We start from the raw sequence: 27,955 nt of genomic DNA on the forward strand, positions 1-27,955 counted from the left end.
GTGAAGGCGGGCGCGGGTGCGCTGGCGTTGGGAGGGGGCGGCCCGGCGGGTTCACTTGTGTTCGTGCATCAGCCCTCCTGTCCCGCAGGGCCGGGGGGCGGCGGTGGGCGCCTCTCCGTGCGAGAGTGGGCTCTGCCTTGTGGGGAAATAAAATGCCCGGTAAGGCGTACTGACGGTGTCCACAGGCAAGGGGCCGGCACAGGGCGGGCGTGCCGACATGGAGGGAGATGAAGAGGAAGACTACATGTCTGATTCGTTTATTAAGTAAGTAGCTGGCTCTTTTTTTCCCCGCTTTTAAGTGATTTTAGGGTTATGGTTTTAAGAAAAGCTCTAATATTTGCTGGAATTATTAACTCCCAGACAGGATGTAAGGCCAGGCTTGCCCATGGTAAGGCGTGTAAAGGAAGCTATTCAGAAAGAAGAAAAGCAAAAGGAAGCCAATGAGAAGAACAGGCAAAAGAGTATAAAAGAAGAAGAAAAAGAGAGGCGAGACTTGGTGTTGAAAAGCGCGTTGGGCAACGAGAACAAAGGCTTTGCTTTGCTCCAGAAGATGGGCTACAGGAGCGGCCAGGCCCTTGGCAAAAGCGGTAAGCTTGTTGCTCTCTGAAGTGTGTGCCTATATTCAGCTGTACCTTTACATTTACGGACTGCAACTGTCCGTACCTTTCTTTGCAGACGCGGTCAATAAGTGCCTCTCAGAGAGCCCTAGCGTTACTGAACTGTGAATGTCTTGTGACGGAGCAAAGTACGAGAGTGAAACCCTAAACGCAAAGTAAAAACAGTACAGGCTATTGAGAGATGTGAGGGAAGAGCAGTATTTGGAGCTCGATAAATGCACTTCCATATGTGCATGCCTACAGAAATTGCTTGAAGGATGTTTTGATGGTTTTGCAAAGCTAATAGTGTTCCAAAAAATGTCAACCCCTCTCTTGGAACTTATAGTTGGAGTCTTCAGAAGAAATTGTGCACACTGGCCTACCCTTATGAAGCCTAAATAGATGAAGTAAAATCAGTAAAACAAGGCATCAGTAACTTGCTGTGCCGGGTCTCTAGCAGACAATTGCAAACGAACTGGCCCAGACATTGTTTTTATTCTTCATCATTGTCAAGTTGTGAAATTCTAGACTGAAAATGCTACAGAAGGTGTAACAAAGCAGTCTTCATCACAGACATGTTATACCTGTCACATCAACACCATTTTCTTTCAGTTGGGTCACGTCCTGAAGAAAACATTTAGGAACCCAGCAGACAAGCCAAAAAAGAGAGGGAGTTCCAGTTCAACTGCGTCATTTGTAGTGCACTAAATGTATATCAATTTGTGATTTTTCAACTTCCAGCCAAAAAAAATCACAAGAAAATCTACATATTTCATGGCAAAAGCAACTTGCCTACTTGAATACACTGCACAAATCGTACTTTGAGAAAAACTTAATTTCTTTAATGGACTTGTTTTTTCTCTCACAGGAGAAGGCATTGTTGAACCTATTCCTCTGAACATAAAAACAGGTTTGTGATGCTTTCTGATTTACTTAGTTGGGTATCGGAGCTTCTCAGCTGGTTACATCCATCTTTTGAACTAACATAGGCAGAAGTGGTCTTGGTCATGAGGAATTAAAAAAGCGAAAAGCTGAAGAAAAACTGGAAAACTATAGACAAAAACTCCATATGAAAAAACAAGCAAATGAACAAGCTGCAGATCAGTTCAGGTAAAGTCATGTAACTGAATTCCAAGCAATGTCTAAAAAACGATTCTCTTTATGCTCTAAGTTTACTTATTCTTTTATTGTTACTATTTTTGAATGTTTTCAATGAAGGGTGAGAGTTACAATACAGTGTAATTGTTTCTCAGTTCTAAACAAAAAGTTGATGAACACTGCAATGCTAAAAGCATGTGCTGCATCATTTAGTTTTTTGTTAATAACGCAAATAATAGACATACTAACCTTTCTCAAGTCATTCACAACTTTTTAAATTGGGGAATCATGCCGTCTTTATCTGGATTTTACATTTAAAATCTTGAGCAATGTTGCTACAACGGTTTTAAAAATCGGGGTAAATTTGTTAAGGTTGTACTGTTTTTGTTTTCTCCTGATTTGCATGTAGTATGTGGAAAAGGAAAGCCTAGAGAAGGCTGTATAATTTGCAGATGTTTAGTGAAACACTTATGTCTTATGAAAACCTGATGAAGAAACAGTGTTCAGTGTAGTACGATCACAAAAGCACCATCTTGAAGTTATAATTCTGAAGAAATAAAGGTGTGCTCCCACAGAAATAACATCAGAACGTCTTCTTAACTCATACGTCGTCATGGTCTGAGAGAATCAGTAGGAATAGAATCTTACTTTTTCTATTTTACAGCTGTGGACTGTAATGCATGTCTTACTGTGTGTCTGCCTGCTTATTTACCTCTCTGCTTTCTCTTAACAGAATAAGATTCAAAAACAAACAAGAAGAACGTAAGATGGAAGGGGACCTGCGAAAAAGCCAGAGGGCCTGCCAGCAATTAGATATGCAAAAAGTGAGACCTGTGGGGTTTTTGGGGGAGTTAGAAGGAAGGGTTATAGGTTAGAGATACAGGCTACAAAGTAGTGATTAAATTCTTGGAAGTTGTCTAAAATTGTGGGGTAACTAGCCTGAAGTCTTAATGTTTGGCAACACTTCAGTCCTTTTAAAAAAATAAGAAGTGTATATTTGCACCATTAAGATAGTTGAAGGTGCACACCAACTTAATGGTAACTTATGTGAGGACCCATGTTTTTGCTCCTGTATTCTTGTGGTAACTTCTGAGCTGTTTGCATATCTTTCAGTATCCAGTATCAGGCCATCCTAAATGATGGCACTGTTTGCCTCAACTGAGGAAGCAACACCATCACACAAAGGTTGATGGTGGGAAGGGACTCTGGAGGTAATCTTGTCCAACCCTCCTTATCAAGCAGGGTCACCTAAAGCAGGTTGTCCAGAACCATGTCCAGGCAGCTCTTTAGTGTCTCTAAGGATGGGAATCATCATTGAAGGAATTAGCAGATTCACCAAAGCAGCACTTAAACAAAAAATCCAACCAAGCAACCAACAACAAAAAACCTCACAAAACTTAAGTACCTTCCACCTGCAAGGAATAACGCAGGTAATAGGAGTGAACTACTATAAATTTTTGCTACTTGAAAACTTCAAGGTTTCTTTTGCTCTATTAACCTTTTAGAGGTTAATACCACCTCACAAGTTCTGCTGAGATTGTTTGATACTACTTAGTTTGCTTCAGATGAAGTCAGCTGAATTAAGCTTAGATAATCTTTGTTGACTCTTCTTCCTTTAACATTACCTGAAGTGGATTAGGAAGCACCATGTGATCTCTTGACAAAATAACTTGGGGCAGCATGTCTTTAACTGATAAACATGGGTGTCTGCTCACAGCCTTGGTGGGAGATAATGTTGCAATGTAGCCTCACACATACCAAACACAGATGGAATAGAACTAGTTGTTAGCATGCATTTCATCATTTAAAAAAAAATTGAATAATCCTCCTTGTGGATTACTGTACTTAGTTTCTCACTACAGCTTTAGTAATCCTTGGTTATACTATACATGCAAGTTTTAAAACTTAAAACCAGTTTCTAGAAGGTGAGGTGTTATTTGGCACCTTACAAGGAAACCTACAAAGGCAGATAACATCAATTTAAATCCCTCATTATTTAAGGACATTGAAGTTCCCAAAGAGACTTGGTTTTGGATAGAACCTGAAGAGGAAGAGAAAAAGGATGAGGAAGACAAGGAAGATGAATGCACAAGCTCAGACTTAAGTGTAAGCTCTGCAACTAAATTAATGGCTTGATTCAGAATTAAATTTAATAGTCCCTTAAACAGTATGTATGTATACATATATATATAAACGATATATGTATACATGTCATTTTCCAAGCTGTAGTGAAGGGCCTCTTTGCAATCTCAAAGCAGTGATTCTTATAGCAGTTACATGATAAAATATAAAACATTAAACCACTGATTTATTGCTTATCTGTTTTGAGGCTGATCTATGCAAGGTCATAGTTACTTGCTTTTGAGTTTTAATTTTGGATGCCTCATCTGATGTCTGAGATTGAATTTTGGAATCACCAAGTAATTTCTGAAAATGCTTTGCAGATCATCTCAACTTGGATACAGGAAATTTACAATTTTTGAGAACTAGGTTACACAGTCAGAGATTAGGTGTGAAAAAAACCACAAAAGATACTGTATACTTGAAATCGGGTAGCTAAGTAATGTTTTTAGGTAGCTCTCTTTAGTGCAGATTACTTAGCTGGAAAGAAGGATGAGCAAACAACAGCAAACAACAATTAATTTTCCAGAGATGATGAATTCCTGTGCCCTATTCTACTGATTTGGAAAACTTCATGTCTTACTGAGCTATGGTGTTGTGTAGCTTTTCAATAGCAAAAGGTTAAAAATTTATTTTAGCAAACCAGTAGCTTAAACTGATGTATGTCATGTGAGCCCCAGATCATTGCATTCCTGTATATATCTGTAGGTATCAGAAAAGCTACACATCCTGACAGCCTACTTGAGAAAAGAACACTTTTATTGCATTTGGTGTGGAACAACCTATGAAGGTGAGAGTAAGCCAGTCTTTTGTGTTTTGCTTTGCTTATGCAACTCAAATAGTAGATAATATCCCTTGTGTTTCTCTTACGGCAGTATTTTAAATTTACATAGCAAATTTATCTTGCAGGCTACTGGTTTTGCATAAAGCTTTGTACATTTTGATTGTAAGGCAATTTTTAGGTTTACATGCACAAAAAAACCCCACAACCAAACCAACCAAACAAAAAAAAAAAAACTACAAAAAATGAAACAAGAAAAAAAAAAAAAGTACACACCAAAACACAGCCAACCATATTGAAATTTATTTGAATTTCTATTTGTATTAATTTAGTTTTGAGAAAACAAAATTCAGATATTTAATACTATGTTTCTGAAACAATTAGAAAACTATACATTTCCACTGCACCAAAGAGGATGGAATTTTTTTCCTTGTTTTAAAACAAATTTGGGAGTTAATATCTTGTAAACCTTGAATTCTATTTAATCTGTTTTACATGGATTCTACAAATATTTCTAGCAATCATTTTTTCTCCTCTGAGCTGGAATTACTCACTTTCTCTCTGCTTATCCTTTAGACTCTGAAGACTTATCTTCAAACTGTCCCGGAGACAGTGCTGCAGATCATGACTAAAACCTTTCTAAAGGAAGGAGTCCTAAATAAGTATGTATAATCCATAATATCTTTTAGAAGGTTTGGAGCTGTGTTATACTCAAGAATTCACACCAAAGTACACAGAAGAAGAGTTAGGTTGACAGGTTAAACTCACATTTTCTGTTTGATGCACAGTTTAATAGGAATTAAAACTTTGTATTTATAATTAAACTACCATAATTGAGAGGTAGGTTAAGCCTTCCACATCTTTTTTTTTATGCCCCGCCCAACTGAACAAGATCAGCCAATAATAAAATTCAAGTCTGAGTAAGGGAACAAATACTGGCAAATCCCCTTGTTGTATAATGTGTTAAACAGGGTTTTTCATCTTTATGGATATGACTAAATATCAGATTCTTTTTGCTTACTATCTTAAACTTGGTGGGAAAAAAAGAAGTTTGTGAAATATTACAGTGATGTTATTTGAACCAATATTCTGTTGTACGTGAAGGTGCATATTTTACATAACTAAAGAAAACTAGATCATGATGTTGTGTTTTCATTTTCTTAATATAAAAATACATTTTAGTAGAACTTTTATTTTTAGGAAACAGCAGTTGCTACTGTAAGTAGCCATTAATAAAAAGGTACTGCTGAAGTATACAAATACTGTTGAGGAAAAATGTATCAAAACTACTGGGACAAGCTCGATATTACGTAACAGGAAGAAGATAATTGGTGCTCTGTCCAAAAACTGTAAAGGATATTCAGACAAAAGATTGTCACATATGCACCCTCATATTATGAATAGCTTTATAGAATCATAGAATTGTTTAGTTTGGAAAAGACCTTTAAGATCTAGTAAAATCATATATGGCAATTATATCTCAGTGGGTAAAAGAGAAGAGAAAGTGGGTAGTAACTAGTAGTATATGTAGGTGAGGATGTAATTTCTCACAGATCTTGACCACTGCAAAGAAATACTAATTAGCCCATGGGAAGGCTCTGGGAAGACCTTACAGCAGCCATCCAGGGGAACCTACAAGAGAACTGGAGAAGGACTTTTACAAGGGCACGTCGTGTAGGATGAGGAAGGGAATGGCTTCAAACTGGAAGTGCGCAGGTTTAGGTTAGATATTAGGAAGAAATTCTTTACTGTGAGGGTGGTGAGGCACTGGAGTAAGTAGCTCAGAGAAGCTGTGGATGCCTCATCCCTGGCAGTGTTCAAGGCAGTCTGGTCTAGTGAAAGGTGTGCCTGCCCAGGGCAGCGGGGTTGGAACTGGATGATCTTTAAGGTCCCTTCCAACCCAAAGCATTTTATGATTCTATATGTATGATTCATGATAATGAGAAAAAAACCCAGAACTGCTTAAGGCCTTACAAAAGTATGTACATTCAGATTCTTATTTAGCAACAAATATTCACAGTAGAACAGCAATAATTTGCACAAGATTATAAAAATTAGCATGCATTCATTTACATTATTCCTTTTAAGCAATCACCCACTTTGAACCCATTTAACATTTCAGGAAAGGCATACAGTACTTCACCTATTTTTCTGATTAGAAATCTCTCTTCATTTGCCCTTATAGAGTTATGTTGGCTCTACAGCACTGAATAGTTTGACAAGATACAGCTCCAAGGCAAGCAGTTGGAAGGACTAACATACCTGTCTTTTCACTCTGCTCTCCACCACTGCACACACAATACTTTGAGTTCAGGCAACTCTGAACTCTTTGAAGTATATAACTGAAGAGTAACAGAAAAACTGCTGTTAACTTTTGTGGGGCTGACAGTGGCACCACCAGAGGTATTCAGTACACTGAATTAAGGGTTAGGCATTCCTCAGTATTATAATAGGGATTAAAACCTAGCAGCGTAGGAAGGAATGTTAAAAGTGCTCTCTCAGCATAGGACTTCAAATGATTACTACTGAGGAAACTCTGGAGAATTTTGCTATATTAATAGCACCTTAAGTGTTCCTTTCAAAAAAATAAAAACAAACCAAACCATCAAAACCCAAGTTTTTCAGAAGTTTAGAATTTCTCAAGTAGATTTCCTAGAAGCTGAACATTTAACATTTAAATTCTTAATAAATGCTTACTTTAAAAGTATATCTTATTAAATTTTAGAGCACTGAAGGTGCTAGGTCATCAACAGATGTAAACAGATAAGAAAGCTCACCTTACAGTACTGAAATTCAGTGAAGAATAACCCATGCCTATTCCTAGTATCTTTTCTACCTAAACTAGTCTTAATTTTAATGGGAGCATTCCAGTAATTATTAAAAGTATCACTGAAAAATCAGACAGGTTTGAGTCACATACCAGAAGACAGCACTTCTTCCACGGAAAGTAACAAATAACCTCAAAGAATAATGGATGCAGCACCACATCCAGGGATTTGCCACAGGCCAGTTAGCACTTAAGCCCATCAACATAATCTTCTAACAGAAAAGGACTAGGTTCTTTTACTTATTTGTAGAATACAGTTCAGCTCATCCACAACCTGTATTTTCAGGTAAAAATTGCAAGTGATTTCTTGCAGAAGTATCCAGTCCTGGTCTGCAGCCAGTGGACATGAATGGTGATGTGGCCTTCGAGCTGACAGACTCGACAATGGCAGGAAGGCAAAGCACCAAGGAAAAGACATACCCCAAGTCTTGCTGTTGCTTCTTACATCTATTGTTATTTTGTCAGTTTCAATAAATCCATGAAACGCTGGATTTAAACACAGTCTGAAAGCCTTTTAAAAGGGCATTTAACAAGTATAATTTTTAAGTGACTTCTCTTTATCAACAGACTTAACAAGATCAAGTATTCGAGTTGCAGAGGGTCTCTTGGAAGGGTCTGTTGAAAGCATCTTTTTGATTATGGATGCCTGCAAAAAAATTTAAATGTCAATAGATTTTTTTTTTTTTAGTAAATAAAGTAATCAAAATAATTTATTAAAATCCCATACCTTTGGTGGAAATTGGTTGGTGAAACTCTTTGGAAAATGACCTTCTCTAACAGAAGGCCATACCTGAAATTCATAAAAGAGAACAGTTTTAGTATGCTTTCTTTGATTATATTTTACATGTCTACCTTATGACCCATATAGTTTACTGAAGTAATTAGGAAACCACAAATCTGCAAGAAAGTAAGTCTTCAAAACGTAACTGTAAACAGTTTGAAAGTTTCTTCCATTTAGTTGTACACTGTTTTGGTTTTATGGACTTTTCATCAACTATTGTTCCTTTCTAAGCTTAAAAGCTTTGCACTCTACAATGATGTGTTTGTTTCAGCAGTCCTCTCTATTTCAGAACCATTATCCTTCTTTCCCTAATTTAAAAGTAGTGGATTTATATCATCTAACCACATTGAAAGAAAAGAAAAAAGCAAGACAACTGAATTTCCTACTTTGGATGTTACTGTTTGCAAGCCAAGCAGGTGTGCTTCCATGTTCAGTACCACACACTGAACTGAAGTATGTCACTGCCAAAAATGCTATGTGGAGTTCAAAGCAGCTAACATATAGAGGATTTCTAATTACATGCTTTAGAAACCAGGTTTGGGTAACTTTTTTTTTTTCCTTTACGACACTGTCTCTCACAACATCTTCAGAGGCCAGCTCGGGAATTGCAGGCGGGACGAGTGGATGGTGAGGTGGATTGACAACTGGCTAAACAGCAGATTCCACAGTATAGTGCACAGTGGCAGAGGGTCTAGTTGGGGGACTACAGGGACTAGTCCCCCGAAAGTGGATACTGGGTCCAGTATCGTTTAACTTGTTCGTCAGTGAGTGGGATGGAGGGGCAGATGTCTCCTCGGCAAGGTCACTGATGACACAAAGCTGGAGGGAGTGGCCAATACCCTCGAGGGCTGTGCAGCCCTTCAGAAGGACCTTGACATGTTGGAGAGATGGGCAAGGAAGAACCTTCTAAAATTCAACAAAGGCAAATTCAGGGTTCTGTGCCTGGGAGGAATAACCCCAGACACTGGTACAGGCTGAGTGCTGACCTGTCTATAAGTATCTAAAGGGAGGGTGTCAAGAGAATGGAACCGGTTTCTTCTCGGTGGTGCTGAGCAATAGGACAAGAGGCAGCAGGCAGAAACTGATGCACAGGAAATTCCACATGAACATGAGGAAAGAATTTCTTTACTGTGCAGATGACCAAGCACCAATACAGATTACTCAGAGCGGTTCTGGAGTCTCCCTCACTGGAGATATTATGAACATAAGCCCGAATAACATGCTCTAGGAGGAGACCCTGCTTGAGCAGATAGGTTGGACTAGGTGAACTGTAATGGTCCCTTCCAACCTTACCCATTTTGTGATTCTGCCATGATGTAGCTTCCTGGGTAAAAAGAGCAGTCTGCTCAATTCATTTGTTGTTAACTAGTGTAATGTCTGCCTGAAGATGACAGTTTTGTTCTTACACTTAGCTATGCATCCTGAATCATTAGCTAGACTTATGGATCCTATGACCCTGATGTACCAAGCCCTTACAACCAGTATATAGTAAAACAACAGCTCCCATGAACTTCCAGGCTTTTTCCCTACTCTTCAGCAGTAGCTTTAAGCCTGTGACCCTACCCGCTGGGGATCATCAGCTGAACCAGTTACTTAACACAAAATAATCATCAACATGATGTTCTTTCAGCAGGACTTGCCAGCTGAAAGTTTATCATGCTCCATTAAGTGAAATTCCTTTCTAAGGTAACGGAGCAGCTGAAGACCATCCTAGACTTTCCATCCGCATACCTGCCTACAGTGCTCAAGATTTTGATACTTAGGGAAATAATAAATAATGCCTTTCCAACTCGAAATACCATGGGACTGTGCATGCATTTGCAGTCAGCTGTGAGCAGGAACAAAGTATCTTAAGAGGTACTGCAAGGTGGCTGAATAGAACCAGCTTGAAAAGACACGCTGGTATGATTTTCTCATACTGGTAAAAGGATCCGGCTAACAGTGTTCAAAGCCTTCTTGTTCTGGCCACTGTTACTTTAGACAAGACACCCAGCAGCTACAACACTGTCCTACAAACATTTAGGTTTGTGCATATGAGCTGTAACAATAATAATGTACAAAGTAGCAATAGAAAACTCAAGATGCGTAAAAGATACCTTTTAAAAAAAAGCTTAAGTAACACCGAGTTTCTTTTTGAAGTAACATCTTTTTCACTTAAAGCTACTTATTCCAAATCACTTTCATTTTCATTTTGAAAAACTGCAAGTGTTTTGCCTTGGTGGAAACCTTGTTCTTACTCCACTGTGCAGTGAAGACAAGCATGGCAGAGACAAAACTCACCCATTCATAATTTTTATTTTCTAAAATTAGAAAACATCCGCTTCAAGTTTCTGATCAAACAGAAAGATTTATAAGAAACAATATATTTTTTTAGCTTGACAATAATCTTTAGCATGCTCAGGCTTTAATGTATAGGTAATAGGACACAGGAGAAATAAACTGTAATATTTCTTCAGTTATGACATTTCAGCTAAGGTGTGAGGACTTACAGACCTTATGGAAATGAATTAAGGGGGGAAATGTAAATGGAGACTCTAGATACACAGATTCCTTCTAGTGTGCAATCAACATGTGATCAGCAGCAAGGCAAAACAATATCAGAGTTCTTTTTTAAATTTAAAGATTACATACCTCATTTTTCTCATGATTAGTAAGTGCTGAAAGAATTTCAAACCAAATTAGTCCCAGTGCATAAATATCTACTTCCTTTCCATATCTGTCCCCGAACTAGAAAGATAAGAACCAGAACAATAAAAGCATCAAATCCAACTGTACAGCAGCACTTCCTAAAGCAAAATTTGAAGTCAGCAGAAATTTCCACCCCAATGCTACAGGACTGGCCCTACTCAATATCCTTATAAGTCATTAACACTTTCTGCACAGACCTAAGTAGTGACTATTGTATCGCCTTAAACACACAGAAATTTACTTCTACAAACCTATATAGATAAAGCATGCCAATATTGCCCTGTGACAAATAATCAAACAAGTAGAAGGACTCAAATGCCACAGTTAACAGAGGTCCTAAATTAAAATTTAAGTACGTATGCCTGGCAGCCTGGTTCTGCAAAAGCATTCCTTACAGCATGCAGTGTCAGACTGTAGGTTAGCCCAGAGAAAAAACCACTACCACACTGGCAGACAGCTTTCTCCAGAATACAGTTATCCTCATATACAGTCATACCACGGAACTTTAGGCAACTTGCTTTAATACTGAGATTAGGATTTAGAACATCCAGTGCTGACTTTATAGTTCAAATCTAATTACAGAGACACTAATATAGCAGGATAATTACCTGTTCTGGTGCCATATATGATTTTGTTCCTATGTTCTTAGTCAGAGTCTCATATGCCACAGGAGTCACAAGACCAAAGTCACCTATTTTTATTTTATCATCATGTGATATGAATATATTCGGAGGCTATATATATTAATATTAAAAAAAAACAAACAACACCATATGAGCAAGGTTTATCATCAAGCATAATCAGCCACAGAAGTGTTCCCCATAAAATTTGATAACTGTTCACAGAAAACAGCATTAAGAAACTGATGGGGTGGGAAACAGAAAAAAGTTAAATTAAGTTTCAAAACCACATACTAAATTTCAAGTAGTATATTCTGGAGTACCTGCACCCTTTTTTCTACTAGCTCAGTCATAAGTATCATTTAATGCTCTTCAAACACATCATGCATATAACATTTTATATCCAGAAGTGCTTTTCAGTCTTCAGTCCTAGCCCTGGGATTTGATACACTTGGAAAAGTGTTTAGGCTCACTAGTGGAATTCCGCTCAAATCAGGGTTTCTCCTAGGCACAGCAGGATCATCTGTACTAAGTCAACTGCAGAGTTAAGGCTTACTACAGGTGTCTCGGAGTATCACTTTTACATTTCCATTGAACTTCCCTTTTTTAAATTTGACAAAGCGTCATGGCTTACACCCAGTTGGCAACTAAGCACCACGCAGCTGCTCACTCACTCCCCATGCCCACAGTGGAATGAGGGAGAGAATCAAAAGTAAAGCTTTTAGACTGTGTTAAGAACAGTTTAATTATGGAAACAAAAGTAAAATATAATAGTAATAATAGTGAATAATAATAATGATAGTAATAGGATACAAAGCCAAAATAAAACAAGGAAAAACAAGTGATGCACAATGCAATTGCTCACTATCTGTTGACTGATGCCAGACCCTTTCCACAAACCCAGATCGGCCCTTCTTCCACCTCCCCCAGTTTATATACTTGGCATGACATTCTATGGTGTGGAATATCCTGTTGGGCAGTTTGGGTCACTTGTTCTGGCTAGGTTATCAACATTATTCTCATCCTGATTCCAGAACACAGCACTGTACCACCTACTGAAAAAATATTAACTCCATCCCAGCCTAAACCAGAACACAAAGTGATAAACAACTAAAAATAGAACTGTATATGTTTCAACAAAGTTTCCCAAAGAAGATCAAGAAACTACACTTTGGAATGTTTTTAAAACAAAACCAAATAGCCTCATGCTATCTTTTACTCAAAGAGGCTCCAGTGGACCGTAAGGCCAGGAGATACTTAATATTCAACAGGAAGAAATCTTTGTGTGAAGAATGCCCAGTGCAGTTGTTCTGTTCAAGTCCAACCATGCCCACACATATTTAATACAGTACCTATACCTGGCTACACTGTTTAAAGGCTCTGTTCCTACCAGGCACAAATTATGTCCTACCAGGCACAAATATCAGCTTGAACCTATCCTGCAGCTTTGATTCTGGGATATGCCATATTAAAGCCCTGAAGGCTTTGTCCATTATAATCTTTATATTGGAATAAAATCATCTTATGAGGATGCACACGTAGAGAATGAAATTCTATCCAGAACTGTAGCATTTAAATATTTATATGCATACATGGACAAAAGCAACTAGAGTATGTTGTTATCGAGCACAGCACAGATAAACCTGTCCCTTTCAAAATGGCAAGAGCAAACTTCCTAGACTCAACTTTTCTTTTTCCCATAGGCAGTCTTGTGACCCAGTAACACACTGAAAGAGCCTGTTAACTGAGGACTACTGATTTTTTGAACTATTGCATTCCAAGATCCTCCAGTTTACCTTTTGATTTGGCTGAGGTTCAGCCAGTTGCTGAAAAAGAATTAATCACTAGCGATATCTGAAGAGGCACACTGCTAGGGTACATAACAGAGTGAACAAAGACTATAACAATTTAACATTTAACATTTAAAATTCCAATAAGTAGTATCTTCTTTTTTCAGGTTTGTTTGTTTTTTTAATTACCTATCCTACTTACCTTGAGGTCTCGATGAATTAACTTTTCAGAATGAATATATTCCACTCCTTTCATTATTTGTAAAAATTTGTTTTGTGCCATTTCATGATAGTTTTGGTCTTCTCTATTCTCTCCAATCCACTTTTCCAAGGTCCCTTTTTCACAGAATTCCATTTGGATGAAAAGACAGCGAGTTGTTTTGTCTGGATTCAGGCTTCAAAAGAAAATTACATACCATATTAAAATTGGCAAGATACAATTGTTGCTAAGTCATCAGTGATCTTCAGATTCCTCTTCTTTAATTATTTTTAGAGTTCCCCACAACAAAATCTGCAAGTCCTTTAATTTTAAAAAAGACCCTAGACCAATATGGATTAGATATAAATAAATAGGACTGCAAACCAAAGAATCCCTGCTCAGTTCCTACCTATCCCTGGAATACTCCTAATGTTTTGCTTGCTTCCTAGTTCACACTGAAAGTTTTCAGAGTGCCCAAGTTCTATTTCACTCATACCTAGAGGCATGTCTTATATAGGAAGAAATAGCACTGTCCTTGGCTCCCATCTTGGCGTGTAGGAACTGCTGCAAGTCCCTGGCAGATATTCTCTATTCCACACAACAAACACAGCATCAGCCAGCCTTTCTCCCCGACCCAGAATGATCACATTCTTTCCAACTCTGTCCTGTCAAGAACGTAGTGCCGGGACCATCTTTGACATCAGACTGCTAGAGAAACCCTTCCGAGAGCTGGAAGTCTAGATGAAAGATATTCACCCCCTGACAGCCTCACACTTTCCAAAAGAGTTCCCTCACTATCAGCCCATGGGATAGACTGGAGCTGGTAAGGGGAAGGACAATATGAAGAGGAGCAGGCACCACTTCTTCATATGTGCACTGTGTGGTCTGAGTACCGTGGAATATAGCTGCCTGAGGCACTGAAAGAACAAACATTAGGTGGCTCGGGACTCTGTAGCCTTGAGGTCAGGGTACTAATTCCAGGCTGGGACCTCAGCTCTGAGTACTACTTTCTTCTGTCTTTGACGCAATAACCGTTCAATGTAAAATACATACATGACATCGAGGCTCCAACATATTAATGATTGGGTTTTGACATGAGACTTTTTTCCTCCCTTTTATTTCTCATTTACTGAGCACACTGGAGAGATATTATGCCAATCATAATTTTGAATGCATTAATATTTTATGGCTCCAGGTAAATATGGCAACACATCTGAAGGGTATGAATTTACAGCTAGTGAAAAAAAACTTCCCACAGAAGCTTTGTAAAGTTAATAGTCTAACTTACAAGTAAAACTCTCACCACAGTCTTCCCAGAAGTCTTAGTGTTGAAAGACTACCTCTAAATTAAAGAGCATTTCATTCTGTATTTCTGTTCTAAACAACCAAAACTGTTACAGGCATCATGGCTAAAATGCTAACTTAAGAGAAATAATTAAATCTATAAGAGCTATTGGCTGACCAGTACTTATTAAAAAAAGGAAGCTTCTGATTGGGAATTAGGCAGCCAGCTGTCAAACAGTCTTTTAGCTTCTGTTGTTAATTCTTGCCCCAAATTTTGAGTTCTGCATTCTATACTCTCCTCTATATATTCACTAAGTTCCATATGTTAAGAGAGAAGAGAAATATAACATTATATAATGTATCTTATTAATCAATTAAAAGAAGGTATAAATATACTTAATTTTATACAGCCTGCTGCTGGAAAGTACTGTGCCTTTTTTCCTAGCAGTAGGTATATAAGCATGTGTATGCATTTATACTTGTACAATAACTGGTAACCAATCATCAGCCTTTCATTTTACAACATAAAATTCACTATGACAAACAAGTTTGTGAGTTCAAACTACTATTTTGTTGTTACCTTGCATCTCGACTTGTTATATGGTCGTACCCTTTCCAGCTGCAATGATACCGCACTATGTTTTCATGTGTAAGTCTTGCAAGTCCTTCTGCTTCACGCCTTACATTCCTATTACGAGGAGAGGAAGGAATTAAAAAAAAAAAAAAGGCATTTCTCTAATACAATGCAATAGTAAGTTAAATAAAAGACACAATATCAAGTAGCAGTATGCAGACAGTTTTACATTAATTTAGAAACAAAGCATATTATTTGCCTTCACAAAGGTTCAAAGTTCAAAATCAGCGAGAAATTCAGTGGGTTTTCTTTCATCTGCTCAGTTATTCAAAGTGCAAAAATGTTTTCACTGTATTAGAAATTAAATCTCCACTCAAAAAAAGCAGATAGTTGCAATGCATAACATTAGGTCACCAAACACAATATAGCAAACAACCATGTTTTGTTTTTACCTCTGTGAAGTTTGTCTGTATAGAGAGAAGTCAGTATAAATACTCATGAAGAACTATTACTAAATTAGCCCTGCAGTAGTTGTTGTAACATTACCTAGTGAAGCAAGTTCAAACTCATAAGCAGACCAGCAGTCGTCACTTGAAGAATCAGTTGAACGTTTTTAGTATAGTTCTCAGGATTGAAATACCAATTAAATAACATATATTTGCAAAGAACACAAGAATCTGAAGGGAAGTGTACACATCACACAATTTAAGGACAAGTATCTCCATCAACCTGAAATTTTTTTCAATGGATTGCCTAAAAGAGATTAATTTTTTCAGCTGCTGATAAAATATTCCACTTGATACTAGTTACAAATAATTACCTTAAAAAATTAAGATCGTCATTCTCTGTTGAGATTTATAAAGAACAAGTAACACAATGTGAGAATAATGACTACATGGATAGTATATAAAACATTTTCCAACTACAAACCACAAAACTTATTACTTGGATTTTTCTCTATTTTCCCTAATTGTAGTTGTTATGCATTACCAATGTGTAAATTTTCCATGTAACATATCAAAAGTAACAGTGCTGTTTTCAATGTTTTACTAACCAGCAAGTTTTCTTCAAACACATTTTCAGTATTAACAACCAGAGCACTAGTGTGTTCAGGGAAAGTAGAACTTAACCACTCTACAGTTTTACAGCTCCAGCAGAATTATCCCAGTACATGCAAAAATTAACAAAGTTGTATGCCATTTTCAGCATCACTTAGAAATAAAGAAAACAGTTTTCCAGAAAGAATAGACAATTAATAATGAAAATTGCTTAAATGCTCCTAGGATTGTTAAAGGGAGAAAATAAAGTATTAAAATATTGATTAAGGTTGTCCTAAAATAAAAAGCAGAAGTAAATATACAGTACGTACTTTGTGAATTCAACTCGTTTGATTGCATAGGTTGTCTTATCGTACTTTGATGTTGCCTTGAAAACATTCCCAAAACCACCTTCACCAATAGGCTCTATATTTTTAAAATTATCAAGAAATCTTAAAAAAAAAAAAAGCACAATTATGTTTAATATTAAATTTACAGGATATAAAAATAATCCTGACAGATACAAGACATCTACAGGATGTATCATTCTACAGGAATCACTTGACAAATCTATAGGTCTAAATCATAGTCTGGAAGATTAAACAAACAAGGGAAACTGACCCTTGCAAGTATGTTGGGTAATTACCCTCTCACATCTTCATACAAATGACGTTTGGCCATGAGCATTAAGTAGCATTGCACGCCAGTTTCAAAATTTCCAGGAGGGAAAAAAAAAAAATCAAACACCAATTTTCTTTGAAAGTTCTTTTTACAGCAGTATTTTCCCTCCTTGTGTCATAAATAAAAGAACAAATCTAGATCCTTACATACTGTAATTGCCATACAAATATTATTAAAAAACCAAATCCTTCTTACGTTTTATCAACGGTGTGTGGATTTCCATTCCCTTTTCTGGTATTCGTGTCCACATCTGGCAGACTTTCATCTGAATCTGACATATTTTTGTTCTCTTCCTCTTTTCTTACATTAGGAAAATTAGCTGCCAATTTTCTGTAAAAAGGATAAAAGCAAAATTATTTATAATGAGCCATTTTTCTAACATGTGACAAGAAAAGAAATGTACCTCCCAATACTGACATTTCTTTACTAGATACAGAAACACTAAAGTGATTTGCAATATAGCTTACAGGAGATAGCAATAAACACGTACCTAGAAATAAACACATACCTTTTGGACTTCAGGGCAGAACTCTGTGCATTTCTCTACATGGAAAAGAGAAAAAAGCCTAACTGAGATAACCTGAATATTTTCACTACAGTTGGCTTAAAACATGTCTGAGAATGTATCTAGGAATTGCCTATAAATATGTTCATACCTTAGGTAAACAATGTAATAAGAATGAAGCCATATCTCAGCTTTAACTTTTTCACATATGCTATGCATAACTTTTATCATTGTTCCCACAGAAAAAACTGAGCTTAGTTTGATCCTCTTTCTTGGGAGTACTGCCCATTTCTTCAACAATACATGAACTGAGTCCACAGTACAGAAGCAAATGACTAATGGTTAACAGTAAGAATGTACTGAATATTTTTTGGAAAAATGCACATGTGTTTTCTAGTGATTAAAGGATAAAAGAACAAACTGACGTTACATTCTGACAAGAAGCTTGCCCTATTCATGGTCTAAAATGTAATTAGGAGGAAGACCATTTTCATACTATACCTGAGAAGGTGAAAGCTTTTCACGTACTGCCATGTCTTTCATTTTCTCTACCAACATTGGGGCTGAGTCTTCAAAGGAAATACTGCTTTATTGAAAAAAAAGTGGACTATTTTTAGGTGAAAGTAACACAATCATAAATAAAACTGCCACAAGAAAAGAAGTAGTACCAACATTTACATAGTTTTTTAAAAGCGAAACGTAAGAAAGTATTACATAACAATCATGACTGATTTAAACTACCAAACTTCCTGCTGGAAACCTACTAAAGTAACACCACTTTGTAATATACTCCTATATTTCTATATTATATGATTCTATGACATCTAAATATCCATAAGTTATATTCTATTATATCCTTAAATAGGTTAAATACAGATATTTATTTCAAGGTAGTACAGCCACCTCTAACATTGTGCAACTATAAAGCAATCAGATATGTACAAAGAACATAAAAGAAGGGGTAGTAGCACTACAGCCAAACCACTGGACACAAAAGGCTTGACCTAAGGTTCCCAAATCACAAATGAAACTTTATGTACGTTCATTTTCTCTCGCTAAGCAAATTTTTCCCTTTGGTGGAAATTAAGATTAAAAAAAAAAAAAGCAACTAAAAAAGGGAGAGAAGAAAGAATATGGAGCACAGGAAAGTACTGAAATTGAATTATACTGAGTTCACAATTGTGTCACAATTGGAAAATGAGTGTCAAAACGGTATGAAATAATGCTACTGAATGAGGTAGGTTAATACATTTACATCATAGTAAAAATTATTCTGAAAGAACTACTCATGGCAAAATATAAATATATCAGAAAGCTCTAAAATTATTATAAGCTCACCCATATGGACTCAAATAAAATTGCATGAGTACAACAAATTTTGCTCTGCAGTTGAAGGAATATAAATTCAAATTAAATGGCTTTATACTGCAATAAAACAAACTATGACATATTTTATTTGGAATTAGATCACACAATCGTCTAAGATGATTAGTAAATACATTTTGTTATCACATCAGCAGTGAACCCAACTTACTTCGAATCAGACTGAGTTGGCACTTGAGAGGAATTACTAAGTATTGAATTGCCATTAGATTTTTCAGTTTCCATCTGAAAAAAAGAAAAGCCAAAAATGTCTAACAAAATCACATAAGCAAATCCCTAATGCAAAAGTTGCCATTCAGAGAGCGGAGAGGGAAGATTACAAGGTTCTTAGTGGAAGTTTTTAACGGCACTGAACATTCAAAGCCGTGAAGAAGAAAGGCATCTACCCAATTTCCACCCAGAGAAAGGAAACACTGGGCCCTGTCACAGTGATCATACTATACAGACACATTTACAGAAGTAGAGTCTGGATTCTGTCTAAAACCAGGGCAAGAGTAAAAGATGAAAAGCAAATGTTTTCATTGTTTGTTGCATATGCACATGCCTATGTGATATACATAGGCTTTGATAAATGTAATCAGCAGAACTGAAAATCTGAGCACAAATTGACATTCAATGTCTTCAGCATGAAAACACTGCAAAATCTGTAAAACTAAATTGAGGTTGACTACAAAACAAAAAAAATATCCCAAACACTTATTAGAGGTTCTTTCGCTTCCTCCTCCACCCATGTCCTAAGAGCATAAAAGTAACATTAAAAGCAACACCTACAATTGATACAGACCATAACCTGACGAAAAGTAAACAAACCATTTTTTTTTTGTTTCATGTTTTTCCATCATGGTATCATGGAAACAAAAACACAGGCTTTATGTTTCAATGATAGCCAACAAACAAACCCCATTTTTTTAATTTGGGAATATTGGACTTTTACTACTTTTTGCCAGTTACACTTTGTTTGTTACACAGACATCACTAAGAATTAATAAAAATTAAAACCAAACCAAAGCAACCCATCCCAAATTTACACTAATTGGTACAGGAGTTCTGCTTGAGGTAGTAAATTTCAGACTTTGATGAAAATGCAAAGGTCCATGAGCTTGCAACACATGGAAATATTAAGAAAGAATCCTAGAAATATAACAGGCCATTAATTACATGGTTAACTTAAAAACAACAATAGAAGAAGCATTGAAAATTCACAATAACTGCCAAATAATTTAAAAAGTGCTTTAAAAAGATTTTTTCCCTCCCCCACACTGCCATCCTTCAAGTTAAACTACACTTCATTTAAGTTAGTTCATATATTCTGTGCATTTCAGAAGTGGGTTTGAATCAGTATGGGAATTCTGATAAATTTTTTGCACATGTGGAAATAACAATTGCCAGCATGAAGACAACAGCTCTGCTCTCCAGAGGATGATGTCAGCAGTTGATTCGCTACACTCTGCCTTGGAACACTACAGAAGGCAAATCCTGTTGATTCTGATTCCTGCTTTTGCTTTTCTCACATTTCACAATAGATTTGTGATCCAATAGAAGGCAGTAAGAGACTTATGTTCATAGCCAGACAGTTCAACAGCACTTCACACAGAAGACAACCGTTATATTAGTCAGGATTTAGAAATTTTTAATATGTATGGATCCTTGAATGACAACATACGAGACCATATTCTGAAATACAGAGAGATATCAACTGCTAGATTTTTTTTAATCCAGCAATTGAATAGATAAACACAACAAATTCTACCAACAGAATCCTGCAGCCCAGACAACACACCAAAATATAGGTGGTTTCCCTCTTTAGTGGAATCCATGGAACATGCTTTTAAATACGATGAGGATATCTGTTCAAAGATACTGTTAGAGAGCCTTTCTTATTTACCTTCTCAAATGCTTGTTTTGCAGCAGCTTGTTTTGCAGCAGCTACAGTACGTCCAGTGCCCCTTCCATACACCTGACCACTAATTGTACAGCTACAAGAAAATCTGTCAAATACAAAAGGGAATCAAGTCTTATATCCTATATGGCAAGTCTTAATTTAATGATTTTAAACACTATAGTCAATTGACATCATAAAATGGCAATCTGAAATATACATCTTCAGGACAGTATTCCCAATATACATTTAGTCTAAGTAATAATGGTAGACAATTAATTTGATGTGCCTTTAAGATAACTCACTTTTAGAGAGTGACTATTTAGCACTTTTTAAGGCTGAGCTTCTCAAAGCAATATATCATACACACTCTCTGTCACAAATTATCTGCAGTTTAGGTTTTAAAATGGTTGATTTTGCAGGATAAGAGAGGACAAATTTTCCAGCAGATATTATCAAGAGACTTAAAGTATGTAGATATTCTTTATCATCCTGCACCTGTCATTAACTGGAACATTTCTACAACTCACTGACTGCAATACATACACAAAGAGACACAAACAGGCTCCTTGGCACTTGATTCCTAGAAGTCTCCAAGACACACACCCAGAGGTTCACAAAGTTGCCAGAGCTACAACCAAGAAAATTTATGATTTTCAGCACTGACTACCATTTTATCATCATGCAATCTCTTCTCCCAGCTAAACAAACTCGGTCCTCTTAGCCTCTTCTCCTATGGTGTATCCTCCAACCCCTTAACCACCCTAATGGCCCTCCACTGGATTCTCTCCAGACCAGCTCTGAATTTGTATTTCTAAAGATTCATCTAACATGGCTGAAGACAACTACTGATAGCATTAGTAAATACAACAAAGTCTTAGAAGGAAGTAGGAAGACAAAGTAAATCTTACATGGGAGCATGGGCATCTCCAATACAAGTTCTTTCAGAATAATCAACTTTTAGCCGTGTCCTTTGTCCAAAAGTATTCATTAGACTGACATAGTTTCTGTCTGGTTCAGGTGATGAGATTGTTTGAGTTGTTGCTGATTCTACAGCACCCATACTTGAAGGATTCTGCAAACAAAATAGGTAACTTAAACACTTAAGCTTAATAAATACATTAAGATAAACAATGCCCAAGATCTAATATAGCTGCGAGGTTTCTCAGCTTTTCAAAATACTCGTAAGAAATCCCAGGTTGGCATTCATGGAGTCCCTTGTGGCCAAGGACAAACATCCTAACCCTAAAATATTACTTTTTGAAAGACATGTAAATCCAGTTTTGTAAGTACTACACCTATGTCTTTAACCACCTCTCACCATGTCTCATCCCACTTCTTTTAGGAAAAGACAGGGTATGAGCTGTGAAGAAGGGATAGCATCAGGATGCTGCTGATGCTACCATTTAGCAAAGGTTGCCAATGCTCCTGTGCATGCACAAGAGGAGAAAGCAGGACTTTTCAGCTGTCTCATGATTAAGCAGCATCATTAATATATTAGCAAACATGCTGCAGTTGTGTTAAAGTAATGATGGTGACACAATAAAAACCATATGTAAACAGGTAAGGAAAGATTTCTCTCAAAAAGTGCTAAGAAGCATTCAGAGTCAAAAAGAAAAGAATGGCTATCACAAAACACTTGGCAGAACATTGGGGAGCAAAATTCAAACCTCAACCTAATCAAGGATAGAATATATAACCAGTTAAAACGTAAAGAATATAATGACAAGGAAATAAGGATCAATCAGAGCAAGTGAAAGGAAGCAATTTCATTAGTGAAGTGGCAACAGACATACTGGGCAATGCCCTGTAAATGTGTTGAGGACATTGAATTACTGAACAGTTGTCTAGATGAAAAAGGACCACTGTCCCCTCTGGATACACCAAGGCAGCTTAACAAAGGCATTTCCTCATCCTCTTATAACAACAGAGGAGGAAACACTCACAATACTACATATCAACCCTGTAGTAGAATAATAAGAAAAATAATTCAGTGGTAAAAGGTAGAAAAGTGCTAAGACAGAACAAAGATAACTTAAGTAATTGGAAACTTTTCCGAATTAAAGAAAAAAATGACATTTTATTGATAGTCTGCTTTGAGACATTCATCTGAAACCTTTACTAGCAAAAAAAAACCCCAAAACTTACTCCTGTTATTTACTCACCTGTTTCTCAATCATTTCCCACGTTTTTTTTGCTGCTATTCTTTTTGCTTCTTTCTTACTTTTACCAGTGCCTGTACCATATTCCACATCATTTAGTTTGACCACAATTGTGAACCTGCAATGAAGGAAACTTAATAACCCTCTCAGATTAAACTTTGGTTTTATTATCTACAATAATATACTGTGAGGTATTGAACTATTTCTGTGGGTTTTTTATATCCAACTCCTGGTTATCATAATTCTTTAGTATAAATATATTAAAGTGTTTCCCCCCTAGTCACAAATGCATGTACTTTATTAGTTCTAACAGCACGTTTAACTGCTTAGCTGCTTTTTAAAAGCAAAATTATTTAAATTTTTAAAAGCAAGAGAGTGCATGAGGTCAGTATTTTTACAAGAAAAGTTGTGAGGCCCTAACACCAGGACACATCTCAGCACTGCAAAACTATACAGAGAGGAAAGATTAGCTAATCTTGATTTCATGAAACCAGATGTGACATTGCATTCACTTTTAATACTCTGTAATGTACACTACTTAGTAAGTGCAAAAACTGTGTCTGGTGCTTTGCAAGAGATGAATTTAAAGCCAGCCACGAACAACAAACAAGCAAAAAAAAATGCAAACAAACCAAAGAAAAACAAAACAAAAAACCAACCAACCAACAACAACAACAAAACAAAAAAAACCACCACCCAGTCATGCCCCTCCACACTCAGCTCCTGATCCCTTCCTGCTCCATCCCTCCATCGCACAACTGTGCACGTGCTGCTTCCCATACAGCAACTCCATGAGTCAAAATGGGGGTCTGATGCAGCTCAGGACTAATTATAGTGGATCTGGCTGGGATGGAGTTAACTTTCTTCAGAGCAGCCGGAATGGTGGTATGTTGTGGATATAGGACTAAAACAAGGTTGATAACAGTGTTTTACCTATTGCTGAACAGTGTTTGCACAGCACCAGATCTTTTTCTTTTTTCCCCACTCTGGCCTTCCAGTAAGTGGGGGGGATGTGTGAGAAGCTGGGAAAAGACACAACCAAGGCAGCTGACCAGATGGATATTACATGCCATATGGCATCACATTCAGCAAGAAAAGCTTGGAGATGGAGGAAGAGGCAACATTTGAGGTTATAGTGTTTACCTTCCCAAGTAACCATTGGGCATGATGCCCCACTTACATGGAAAGAGCTAAACATCTGCCCACTGATGGGAAGCAGTAAGCAAATTCCTTATTTTGCTTTGGTCACATATATAGCTCTGCTTCATCTGTTAAACTGTCTCAATCCACAAGTTTTTCTCCCTCTCAGCTTTCTGATTCTCCTCCCTGTCCCACTGGGGGGAAGTGAGTGAGTGGCTGGCTGGGAGTTTTGCTGCTGCCTGAGGTCAATCCCCCACAGTGCCCTAATAAGAAATGGTTGGATTCAGATAAATCAGTCCTTATCCGGATCCAACCTGTCCTGCAGCTGCAAATTCCCTAATGTTTCTGCTACTGCCTTTGCACAAAAGGCAACAGAGGATAAAACAACCAGATTTCTGCCTTTGGCAGCAGCACAAACTTGCAACAAGTTAAAGTGACCGTTAGAGCCTCAGGGTAAGTCAGTGCAGTGGAACATATAGATGCTCACAGCCAACAAGATGGATTCACACAACAAAACAGTCCAGGTATAACACCATAAGCTTCTCCGTGGGATAACTTGTCTCAAATATTGGAATGACTTTAGGAATTCACTTATTCCATTATTCCCAAATTTAATTCTCCATTTCCCTTTAACGAAATGTTTGCGTGGAAAGAAATGCAGATGCAGAATAGTGCTTGCACTCATTGTGTAAACAAGGCTTAACAAGAAACCTTAAGGAGGTAAACAGTAGGACAAGGCACGTGATAGTGTGCCACATACTCTACACATAGGAAACAGCAAACAAACAAATGAACAAACAAACACATGAAAGAAAGATTCTTTAGGAAAGGGTTTGTTAGTCAACCCATACCTAAATGTTGAATACTACACACATTCAGTTATTATATTGCATCCAAAATTCACCCTTTTGTTTAAGTATCCTGAAGAAATGTGCAGTCAATGACCAACGAGTTAATTAGCTGAGTTGAGGATTAGCTGAATGAATGTTACATGACTTGGTTCCAAATGTACAGTCACAATTATTCACCATGAACCCTGAGATAATAAGCAATTCTCAGATTTGCTAGGTTTAGGCAGGACTGGCTTAGTTTTACACACACTGCATTCCCAGCCCAAGAAAGATTGCAGCCAGTCAGGACTGGGCCATCCTGGGTTCTCTCAACCTTCTTAAACTGTGTTCGGCACTGACCCTGTCAGACATTGTACTGGAAGCAGCTACAGCACCAGCTATTTCAGCACCATGTCTCAAACAACTGCATGAGATAAAACACAGCACAAAAGAGTTAGGGAGCCAGCTCAGTACCAGCAGTGGCCTGTGTGTCCCATTAGCAGGCAGAGCACTGGGAAAGAGCATCACCAGGGCACTGAAGGAGGTTTACACCAGGCATCACTGTAGCCAGACACTTTACACTGTATCCTTGGAATAGGCCAGGTTATCTAGGATTTTCCTAGATACCACTGTCACACAGTGGGCTGAGCTGTATTTGTGAATGTAGCAGAGCACACAGAAAAATATGAAAAAGCACAGATTTGGAATGTGTATAAATTCTGTCAGTCACGTGCTGTGACTTTTGAAGCACAAAAATGTAGCTCTGTGACCAAAGCTGTGGCCATTACTGCAATAAGGGTTACTTTTTGAGTTACATGAGCCACATGGGGAAAAAAATTAAGATAACTGATTAACATTTGAGACACAGATAATACTCTTTAATTTATTCTGGGACTACAGTCAGGTCTAAGAATAAGTCTATGTAAACAGTGCTGGGTGTCTACAACATGCAAGACATTAAAAGACACATATCAGTTATTAGCATAAGGCTTGTCTTCATGCAAACTAGCAAAAAAAAAAGAAGAAATCACACAAGGAAACACTATAGATTTTGAGTATCTATGATATTTGGCAAGCAAAAAAATAGCAAAACACTATATCTGTGTTAAAAAATAAAATATGTTCCATCACCTGTAATTGTCTCTTAAAGGGAAAACAAAACTTCTTAGGTAAAAGACCCTTTTCTTTTCTGTTCTCTTTCCTGAACAGATGTTCAAAAATAAACTACACATTAAACACATTGATACACAATCAATTAATATACACTCAACCTTTATGGTTAGGCATCAACAACGCTTTGTAAAACTAAAGAGAAATCAAAGTACTTAAATTAGCATAGATCATAAACTGAACTACATGCTGCAGCCCAACCCACCTCCTGAGAGATTTTATGGCAGATGCATAACATACTCAAAATATAATTACTAGTAACAAGTGCATTGTTGTTGCTTTACGAAAAAGAGCTATCATCTTTGAAATCAGTTTTCTTCCCAAACTCTACCACACAAAGTCCTCCCCATGCATCTACCACTCAATTTATGGTTTCAATCAGCTCTCTTGCTGCATATATTCTTTCAGCAAATTAACTATTATGACTGCAACCTTTGTCCAGTTTGTTCATCACAGGAAGAGCCCCTCTGGTTATTGACATGCATAGTGAACTTACTCAGGATCATGAGGTGGGCCGGTCTCCACAGCAGTGTCATAAAGCAGTTTAAGTTTATTTATTTGACAGTAATGGTTGATCTTCTCCATACATTCAAGATCCATTTTGGCGCAATCTCAAATAGATTCTGCAAAGTAACAATCAAAGATTTGTCTGTGTCTCTAGGCATAGAATAGAGACAGCCCCTACTCCTGGTAGATCACTGCTGTGATGTAAAATAGAAAACTGGTGCCAGTAACAAAGTTCATAGAAAATTAATTCGAATGTCTAATTCAAATGGTTAATCTGCCACAGTTTTTGAAGAGTCATTGCTTGGAATAACAATTTTAGAAAGCAGAGCGGAGAACTTAGTGATTAGAGAAGATTTCTTCGCAGATATCTTGACAGGAAAAGACAGAAACATTCACTGAATTCTGTGGGGGTAGAATAATCAGTTACGTTTCTCCAGAATTAGAATCGCTTCCTTGAGAGGGGAGCCTAGAGGCACTTGAACATACCTCTTCAAACCGCGATGACGGGCAGGCTCAGCCTCACCGTCCAAAGCTGAACTCTGGCTCCCGCCCGCCGAGCGCCTCGGGCCAGCGCCGCTCCCGCCGGGGTGCAGGCAGCCCCGCTCGGTGGGACCCGCCGGATCCCCTGCCCGCCCTCCCCGCCGTTTACCTGCGAGCCGCAGCAGAAGCTCCAGGACCCGCAGCTCCAGCAGCCGGAGCGGTGCAGCCCAGCCTGGCGCCGCACGAAGTTTCGTTTCCCGCAGCACCGCCCGCTCTGGTGGAAGCGAAACCGAAAGGGCGGGCGAGTCCCGCAAGGAGCGGGGCGGCTCCTTCCCGAGGCCGCGGGAAGCCGCGCTCTGCCCCCGCCTCACGGAGCGGAGCCTCCGCCGGCTTCGCTCTGCCCGGCGCTCCTGAGCCACCGGGGAACGAGGGCAGCAAGGAGAGCGAGCTGCTTCGCAAAGATGTGTCACTCACCGTGCTAGGACCCGCCGGCCTTCTTCCCCGACTAGCTGCTGCCTTTTTCTGCTGCAGCAACCACATACTATAGCTCAGCAACACGGACAGCAGGGAGCAGTGGCGCACCCAGCTTCTCCCAAATACATCCAAGTATGTTTTCTTAGTGGTCCTTTTCCTTCTCTGACTAGCCGATTAAAGCTTATATTCCTGTATTGGGTCTGACTGAGCTGAAGCTTATTTTCCGACAATCCCTTACAAAGTGTCACAGACTTAACGACAGATTCAGATGTTCTTGGGGTTCATATCAGTATCCCACTGCTCTGCAATACTGCAACAGCCTCAGCAGATTCCCAGAGAAATAAAATC

At 37.9% G+C, this 27,955-nt stretch overlaps 2 protein-coding genes across 10 annotated transcripts; one reads left to right on the plus strand and one right to left on the minus strand.

Moving 5' to 3' along the window:
- GPATCH11 (G-patch domain containing 11) lies at positions 1-8,738 on the plus strand. Of its 6 annotated transcripts, none has more exons than XM_039389460.1 (9): positions 1-264; positions 361-587; positions 1,465-1,506; positions 1,586-1,706; positions 2,428-2,518; positions 3,696-3,800; positions 4,524-4,605; positions 5,173-5,258; positions 6,782-8,738. In XM_039389460.1, the coding sequence occupies exons 1-8, from the start codon at positions 218-220 to the stop codon at positions 5,226-5,228; spliced, it is 771 nt and encodes a 256-aa protein (XP_039245394.1). In that variant the 5' UTR covers positions 1-217; the 3' UTR covers positions 5,229-5,258; positions 6,782-8,738. The 6 variants fall into 6 exon arrangements, with proteins under 6 accessions (XP_039245394.1, XP_027590993.1, XP_027590994.1 ...); XM_027735192.2 differs by having other exon boundaries at positions 7,710-8,738; XM_027735193.2 differs by having other exon boundaries at positions 7,737-8,738.
- Positions 6,571-27,662, minus strand: EIF2AK2 (eukaryotic translation initiation factor 2 alpha kinase 2). 4 transcript variants are annotated; one of them, XM_039389456.1, is made up of 16 exons: positions 27,608-27,662; positions 26,643-26,769; positions 23,010-23,124; positions 21,756-21,919; positions 20,851-20,953; positions 19,117-19,190; positions 18,084-18,168; positions 17,586-17,620; positions 17,273-17,407; positions 16,729-16,848; positions 15,366-15,473; positions 13,505-13,697; positions 11,501-11,626; positions 10,836-10,931; positions 8,151-8,213; positions 7,950-8,069 (listed from the first exon to the last, which is right to left on the minus strand). In XM_039389456.1, exons 2-16 carry the CDS (start codon positions 26,744-26,746, stop codon positions 7,950-7,952), a joined length of 1,641 nt encoding a protein of 546 aa, XP_039245390.1. In that variant the 5' UTR covers positions 26,747-26,769; positions 27,608-27,662. The 4 variants fall into 4 exon arrangements, with proteins under 4 accessions (XP_039245391.1, XP_039245390.1, XP_027590990.1 ...); XM_027735189.2 differs by lacking the exon at positions 27,608-27,662 and adding an exon at positions 27,303-27,384; XM_039389457.1 differs by lacking the exon at positions 27,608-27,662 and having other exon boundaries at positions 6,571-8,069; positions 26,643-27,286.
- Between the last annotated feature and the right edge of the window lie 293 nt (positions 27,663-27,955).

The sequence above is a fragment of the Pipra filicauda genome, unplaced genomic scaffold (assembly GCF_003945595.2).
Source record: "Pipra filicauda isolate LSUMZ 115617 unplaced genomic scaffold, ASM394559v2 scaffold72_size3293161_pilon, whole genome shotgun sequence".
Classification (NCBI taxonomy): Eukaryota; Metazoa; Chordata; class Aves; order Passeriformes; family Pipridae; genus Pipra; species Pipra filicauda.